The sequence below is a fragment of the Pimephales promelas genome, chromosome 19 (genome assembly GCF_988280905.1).
Source record: "Pimephales promelas chromosome 19, fPimPro1.hap1.1, whole genome shotgun sequence".
NCBI lineage: Eukaryota > Metazoa > Chordata > Actinopteri > Cypriniformes > Leuciscidae > Pimephales > Pimephales promelas.
In genome coordinates, this window is record NC_142787.1 from 27,380,393 (window position 1) to 27,388,752 (window position 8,360).

General features: G+C 35.3%; 1 protein-coding gene across 1 annotated transcript; it reads right to left on the minus strand.

Moving 5' to 3' along the window:
* Nucleotides 1-3,764: 3,764 nt before the first annotated feature.
* On the minus strand, nt 3,765-5,317 carry fabp6 (fatty acid binding protein 6, ileal (gastrotropin)). The gene is made up of 4 exons (XM_039659621.2): nt 5,190-5,317; nt 4,159-4,334; nt 3,988-4,077; nt 3,765-3,899 (listed from the first exon to the last, which is right to left on the minus strand). The coding sequence occupies exons 1-4, from the start codon at nt 5,254-5,256 to the stop codon at nt 3,837-3,839; spliced, it is 396 nt and encodes a 131-aa protein (XP_039515555.1). The 5' UTR covers nt 5,257-5,317; the 3' UTR covers nt 3,765-3,836.
* Nucleotides 5,318-8,360: the final 3,043 nt, after the last annotated feature.

The window sequence follows — 8,360 nt, forward strand, 5'->3', positions numbered from 1 at the left end:
TTCATTGTTCCTATCAGACACTGTGGCTCGTAAAGATTACCTCACTGTTACACTGTCGTTCACATTTACCTCCCTAAGAACTAGTTTATCCTCACCGCTCGGGTTAGAAAAGATGCTTCTGCTGTTTGAGTGTCATACCTTTAGATCAACATTTTAGTCCACACGTCTTGTTTCTGTTAAACAAACGGGATATTTTAAAGCAGACTGTAATATTTGGTCCAAAATATTTTATTATTATTGTTGTAAACTAAAGATAAAATTAACCAAACATTCTTCTTTTCTTTTTCTTTTTTTTTTTTCTTTTTTTTTGGTTCTTAGACTACACAATGAATTCCTTAATGTTTTCTGGCCTTAAGACCAAAGTGTCTGCTTTACGTCCTGCTGAATGAGAAGCTTTTCCAACCACTTTACTGGACTGGATCAAAATCTTTCTCCTAAAGTCCTGAACTTTGAACTACCTCAATATATGGCCATTTACTTGCTGATTCTGCAGGGCTCGTCTTTTCGTTTTATGTTTTTTTTTTTTTAATCGGTCAAAACATTCTCGTGCTTCGTTGCATTTTTTTATTTTTATTTTTTTATCCAGAACTTAGTTTTTTTTGTATAGGTAGAGAACGGTGTTCACTGTAACAGACACGCACTGTTTGATATTTCAAGTCATTGTCTTGTTGAAGCCTCTGTGTGTGCAATATGTAATCATTAGTTTGTAACTTTTTTAGACTGTATATATATATTTTTTTTCATTTTGTACCACTACTTTTTTACTCTGTAGAATTAGTTTTTTGTTGGTTTGGTTTGTTTTTAACGCGCAATTACTGCTTCCAGGCAGTGATTTATTTTTCCACCAAGAAAATGTTGCACATTGCAACCAATGTCTCCTGAATCTCTAGACGTGTAGTAGACTAGAGAATCGATTCTGCTCATTCAGTGATCTAATGGGTTTATTTAAAAGCCTGTATTTGGGTAGGGGAGGGTATAACGGGTGTAAATTGGATGAAAACCCCAGAAATAAAAAGAAAAGAAAAAAAAAAGCACAAAATCTTGGTAAATGTTTCATTCATGTGTGAATCATACATTTTGAATAGACGCTGGATTTGCATGGCTCAAGGCGAGTTGTTTCATGTGAATGTCTGGACTCATTGCACATGAAAAGGTCTTTGGAGGTGGGGGTGGGGGGGTGGGGTTTGGTTCATTTGGCTCCACCCCAAATACCACTGCCCTCCCCCTTCCTCCCGGCATGTAACGTGCTGGACTGGAGACAATGGGGGAGATTCCTGCCCCACATGGTGGTTCTTCCTGTCACTAAACACCACTAAACAAATAAAGCGCATCCAACTGAGCACCACTGATCGTTTCAGAGATAAAAGCTCTCGGGCTCAAAGAGCAACCGACAATAGCTACAGTGAAGTTGAAGTAATGGGCAAAAAGTCATTTTTCTGTCTGTGTGTGTTTTAAGGAAACATTGGAAGGTATAGAGATTATTTGACTATAGTGGTTTTACTAATACAAAGTGAACTGTTTCTTGTTTTTTTTAGTTACACAAAGAGTCCTTTAAAATAATCGAGGCGGTCATGAAGTTGCTTGGTTGATATGTTAGACCTTAAAGGGATATTTCGACCAAAAACATTCTAAATTCTATGACTATTTCTTCTGTGAAACACAAAAGAAGATATTTTGAAGACCTGTTTCAAAGTCGACGTGAACCGAAACGATTTGGTTATCAACATTCTTCAAAATATATTCTTTTGTATTTCCACAGAAGAAAGTAGGTCATATAGGGTGAGTAAATGATGGCAGAATTTTCATTTTTGGATGAACTATCCCTTTAATGACCTTATAAAACCTTTCCTGACTTGAGTCTTATTATACAACCCTATATAATTTTATTCTTTTAAGAGGCCATATCACTTTATAGGCTATAAAACTGCTCTAGGAGTATGACAGTTGGCTGAAAGTGATGGTTTATAATTAAAATAATGTTTAAAATACTAGTATTTTTCTCACACTCCTATCGTTTTGCTTCAGAAGACAAATGGGTTTATATGTTGTGATCTTTGTGGGCGAGTGAATGTTGAGAGAATTTAAATTTTTCACATTTTAAAGGAGCCTCCCTTTAAAATGTTAACAATTCCTGATAGGGTGGATCTTGCGGATTAAGGGTTTTGCAGGGATCGGCCTCTTATCTGTTTAATTAAAGAGATTGGGTGGATAGCAGACCGAGAGAGGGGTCATCCCTTTGTGCTAGAGTCTGGTGGGGGGTACATGGGCAGACCCTGGGAGGTGGGACACATGTCTGAGTTGGTGTGATGATGAAGAGATGTGAAATCAGATGAGGGGGGTTGAGGGCTGGTAAAGGGGCAGTTGGGTAATGGATCATTTTCACAACCTTTGTTTGCAAAGCAGGGAAAGGGAGGGGCTGGCAACTTTTTTCTTAATTACCAGGAGGGGGTACCTCTAAACTAGTGCTCCCTCGACTGCTTTTGTTTTATTTCTTTATGCATTTGTGGTCAATTACAATGAACTGTTTTGATGAGTTAAAGATTAAACATGCTACACATTTTAAAACCTTTTTTAATTGCTTATGTCTTAATCTAAAAAAAAATAATTGCATTGAAAAATCAATTCGCATAAAATTCCTTCTTGATTAGTATTGCCCTCAGAATTATTTTATTTTACTTTATTTTTTTTAAGGCCTTTAAATTTCTTAAAATGCCTTAAATTCAAGCCCCACCTACTGTACTTCATTATTGTCCTTAGTATTTTATTTTATGGATATATATATATATATATATATATAACGAAAGTAGGTGGAGCTTGATTTTAAGCCATTTTTTAAGATATTACGAAACAAAGTAAGATATATGTAATATATTTATACAGTGTGTGTGTGTATATATATATTTATATATATATATATATGTATGTGTGTGTGTGTGTGTGTGTGTGTGTCAAACTCAAATGTATTCAAAATCAGATACCTTCAACATTTCTCACATTATCACCAGTTTATTCGCTATAGTTTAGAAAATGGTAATAAAATATGACAAGAACTCCAAATTATTAAATCAGTTGATATTTCACTGGTTTTGGTCATTCTTCAGTTAGACTTTCTCAAAAAATAAATTGGGTTGAGTAGCTGTCAGCTGTTAAATTCACCAATTTAACTTTACCAATTACCAAGTAATGCTAATTTTGTTTAGTCTGTGGTGTAAAAAGTTCATTAGCAATTAAAGAAAAAACACATGGTGCAGGTCAAAGAGTCAGAATCATTTTTGGGTCCCAATTTTTTTAAATAATTTTTTTAAATTTACCACTGTATGAAGAATTTCTGGGTTTAATATCACAGTTTACTTTATTTTGCTATCCTCACTTACATAAATTAACTATAATGTCCCACACCCACTAGTAAAACGATATCAAAAATCATATTTGGTGTCTGAATAATTTTTGGTTTGACTGTGTGTGTGTGTATTTTTTTAAGAATGTCTTGAAGAGTAACCTTAAAAAACCAAGCCCCCACCTGCTTGCTTTGTTATACTTAATGTTTCCATAGGGATACATTATGCTTATGTGTTTGTTAGTTTGTTAGAGCATGTGGGGTTCATGCAGGATTTAAGTGTGGACTGCCCTCCAGTGGTGGTCATACTGCCAGCAATCATTCTAATTTGATCAGCTATTTCACCTCTTTATAATGAGACATTATATTGCTCATAAAGATCCTCAGTTCATCATTTAATAGATGTAGAGCAAAGATCAGGAGACAGTTGTTAGTTTATCTCGTACACTTTATTGAAGTAAATTGGAGCAGAACAGGGCAATTTATCTCAATAATAGAGTTAGATCTTCTTGCTGGTACGTACAAAAACAACCGGACCCGTGGCACTGGTTGCTGTGGAGGTCTGTAAAGCAAAGCAAGGGGACTTTAGCAACTTTACAAGAATCAGGCCTACATATAATATAATTACATAATGTCTAAAATGATCTCACCTCCACCAGCTTTCCACCGCTGATCTCAGATGTATGGTGGTACTTGGGGAAACTTATGGCCAGCTTGGCCCCTTCCATGGAGACTATGCCCTGGTGAGGACAGGTAAACAGTCATTTTCAGAGGTTTTAGTCCGATCTCTCTTATGTGCAAGCATTGACTTTTTGCCATACCGTGAATTTCTTCCCTCCAACAGTCTCCATCTCACTCTCTTTGCCAACGATGAATTTGTTGGTCACAACGTGGTTTTTTGGGTAGTACTGGATCCATGTGTATTCATCTCCGTTCTGGATGACCTCTGTCACAAGCTTGAAGTCACGGCCCTTGGAGATGACATCATCGGGGATACCTGAGGTGTGCAAGTCGAGCGATCAGAATAGACTAGCTCAGTTTGGAATATCTGGCTTTTGTGGCGATTTTACACATTTGTAACAATAAACACTTAAGAAGTCCACCCATATCAGCTGACAGAGTTATACTAAAATTAAATTAAATACTGATAAAGAAAAGCGGCGAGCTTGATTTCTTAACCTTCAAATGGTCTTCGTTTCCTGTTTACGCTTCGCGGTCTACCCAACATGATGACATTTTTAATCATACAAATAATATATCTTTTTTTTTTTTTTTTTTACTTCTCATCTATTAATTAATGCTGTGTTTTTGGAGATATAAAGTACTTTTGTATCCATATACCACACAATAGCTTGCAAATGATTTAATTTTTTTTTACATTGCATTTATGCTCTAGTGCCTTCATTTCTGTGTAAAAATTATAGACCCCATGACCCGATTGAGGGCTACAATTTAAAAATATAATATGCACACACATATTCTGAACCTTTCATTGAACACTTTGTAAAAGAACCATTTTTTTTTCTAAGTGTAAAGAACATTTTAATAACCTAAAAGACCTTTGTAAAATGGAAAATTTCAATGGATTTTAAACCATGCCAATAAAGAACATTTATTATTTGGGTGACAAGACAAGAACCTTAAGATGTGCTTCCAAATAATTTGCAGGACAACATTTCTTGTCCAAAGCAATTCATGGTAAGGATAGTCTAAGCTAGATTAACCTGTGAGGGAGTGGATGGAAGTGTGGCCCGAAATTGAACCCCTTTTCGAGTAGTAACTCTTCTAGATCCTCTGATGCTACCACCAGCAACAAAACAAAAAATTAGTTGTTTGAAAAGAAACAGCTTACCAATCAGTTTGCAGAACACTTCATATCCGTCCTGAGATTCGGTTTCCCACTTTCCATTGAAAGCCATGGTTTGGGTGTTGATTGTTGAGTGGAGATGAAGAGTGAGCTGAGAGCTGAGGTGCTGATGGGTCAAGTTTCCTGCACTTATATACCCTACCGCTCTTCAACTCTGCCTCTTTTTCATAAAATTATGGGCACACCATCATCATAACCAAGCCATAAACTTTTATGATGACCTCACAAAAGAACAAGTCATCAAGTGCATGACCGCAAGGATGGTTACCTGGGTAGCAGTGATGTACCATACATGGGCAATGAAGAAAAAATCAGTGACTTCAAATATTTCCCAGTACAGCTTATGAGTCTGTACAGTGTGGTATAATGGAAATAGCATTTGTCTTTTAGATAGTCAATATATATGACAAATAGATGATTAATGATAGCAATGTCTAACCAGCTACAAAATAGGTTTTAGTTTGCAGCTGTCAAGTCCTGCTAGTACTGAAGTACTTGACATTGCTTTTGAAAGTCCAGAAAGCTCTTTATGTCAGACTGATCTATATGTTCCAGTAGATAGTGATTCATAGCCACGCAAACCTTGTCTAGAAAACTGAGAGAAAAACATCAGGGTATTGACTATCCAATCCTCTTTTCCACTTTTCCATGTGATACTCCAAACAAAGATGAAAATGGGTTTCCTCACGTTTGACTGTGGAACATCAGAGAATTTATTTGGAATGGAGGTCAATGGGCTCCAGTGTTATTTGGTTTTCAATGTTCTTCACAATATCTTCTTTTATGTTTCCATAGAAGACAGAGAGAGTCATACTGCAGGTTTTTGACAGAATTTTATTTTTAGGTGGCCTGTCCTGAAATTCATCAATCAAAATGCTGGTATATCAGAAAAACAGTCTTAAAATGGACTATCTGGAAGTTTAAAAGGAGGGAAAGGTCAATGCCCTTCAGCACGTAAACCTCTGCTAGTTTCTCATAGAATACAGCTTTCATTGCATCATCTCCGTTGGCCTTAAAGTTTCATTTTTTTCCACAAGCCTTTTGTTGAGATTTACAGACAAATTTCAGCTTCAAAGATCTCCACCACTCACAAATCTAGCAGAAAGATGAGCTGAAGAGAGAAAAAGCAGGATCAGAATAGGATCTCTTCACTTCCAGAGCTTCTCTCACCTCTGAAAGCACACATTGATTTTTGGGGAACACGGAATGGTGTGACATTTGTCTTGGATTTAGAGATTTCTTTGAAGCATCAAAGGTCATTTGAGGATGAGACATTATCAGTGAAGTTGAGAACTATGATAGTTCTGCAAAATATATGTAGGCTTATATTTAGAAATGTAGCATTAAAGTAGACTGAATAGATTAGGAAAGTTGTTACAAAAGCAAACTAGACTGGTTAAATGGCAAATGGATTGTGTTGTCATAAGGAACATTTCACTCACATTATATGGTTTGATTGCAAACGCTCGTTAAACTTTGCCTTTGGCAACATATTCACCAAGAGAACGGTTTAATAAATAAAAACCATAGTGAAACATAAACTTTTATGGTAACCCTTTACAAGAAGGTTCATTAGTTAACATTAGTTAACTACATTAGTTAACATGTAGAATATATGAACAATACTTCTTCAGCTTTTATTAATCTTAGTTAATATTAATTCCAACATTTACTAATACGTTATTAAAATCAAAGGTTGTATTAGTTAATATTAGTTAATGGACTGTGAACTAACATGAACGCACAATGAACAGCTGTATTTGTATTAACTAAAATAAACAAAGATTAATAAACACTGTAACTAATGCATTGCTCATCATTAGTTCATGTTAGTTAATGCATTTACTAATGTTATCCAATGAACCTTAATGTAAAGTGTTACCACTTTTATAATACTTCCTTCAGGACTTGCCATTAACACCTGCCAACCTGTCAACAACGCAATTTTTTTTTTATTATAATATTTTATTTTATTCTATTGAAAAAAAATTGCAATGTAGAGTTGTCAAAAATATTGATTTTTCAGCACATATTGATACTGAAATTTCTGAAATGCTTTCAATACTAAAACGTTTCTCATGAGTTGACGCACAAACCCGCCTCACTCGTTTCATGTGCTCTAGATTAATATTGTTGATGTGACAGGGCTTGAATTTCAATATTGCTAGTATTGTGCATAATTTGACTCTTTCCTGCAGATTTTGTGCTCGCCCCCCAAAGTGCATGCACATATACCCATATATCTTATGGCACTTAAACAGTAAAATACACACAAAATATTATCAAAATGTCGTACTTGGCAAGTAGGCTATTCACAAGAACAGTCAGTTATGTTTTAAGTGAAAGTTAACAGTTGAGAAAGAAAACGCATGTAGTATAATAGGTCTGTGTGTCAGCTTATACCTGCTGCCAAATTATGAGATAATATGTCAAATATTGGCAGTTTTCTGTTGGTATATTGGTATCGATGTCAAAATTGTGGCCGGTGAAAATGCTGAGTGGCTAGTAACTTTTGGAAATCACCTGTCACATCAGTGAAGTTAATGTCAAACCTTTCTTAGAAGTGTCTCCCTATAGGTTTGACAATAAATGTGTCATGTTGAAACATTGCTGACAAATCACTTCAGCAAATAAATCTGATCGCCTACATTCTTTCTTTATGAAATCAGAACAATTATCAAATAATTAGTATTTGATCATTCATTTCTGACATCATATACATAAAGCTAACTCCATGAAATAACACAACTGTACTGACTAGTCTGTGTATCCTACACTAGGTTTATCTGACCATAAGGAAAGGTGAAAGGTCAGTGCACTGATGATCAGTAGGTCATTATATACAATGACATGTAGCCGCTGGTTTAGATGAGCTTATCAATTATGCAAACGTTAGCTTTTGAGAACTACACGCAGATAACACTGCACACCCGTGACCTAAAAATGCTTTTGAATAAGTTTAATGTGAAACAGAACCATCCTTTATTAGCTCACCAAAACATTTTACAAGTGAAATGATATGAGTTCCATTAACTATTTTGATAAAAATGTGAATAAATCTTTTTTGAGTGTGTTTCTCTCAGATGACGTTGTTATTATGCTAATTTGTTCAGCATTTTGGCAACAGTGTTATTTTATTATTAATTAGGCTATATT

What these genes read in the sequence shown, in the direction of transcription:
- fabp6 (XM_039659621.2), bottom strand. Translation starts at nt 5,256, where the DNA reads ATGGCTTTCAATGGAAAGTGGGAAACCGAATCTCAGGACGGATATGAA. An exon ending in TTGGAGGGAAGAAATTCACG is followed by an intron (nt 4,078 to 4,158) that starts GTATGGCAAAAA and finishes TGTCCTCACCAG; the next exon opens with GGCATAGTCTCCATGGAAGG. An exon ending in GCGGTGGAAAGCTGGTGGAG is followed by an intron (nt 3,900 to 3,987) that starts GTGAGATCATTT and finishes TTTGCTTTACAG; the next exon opens with ACCTCCACAGCAACCAGTGC.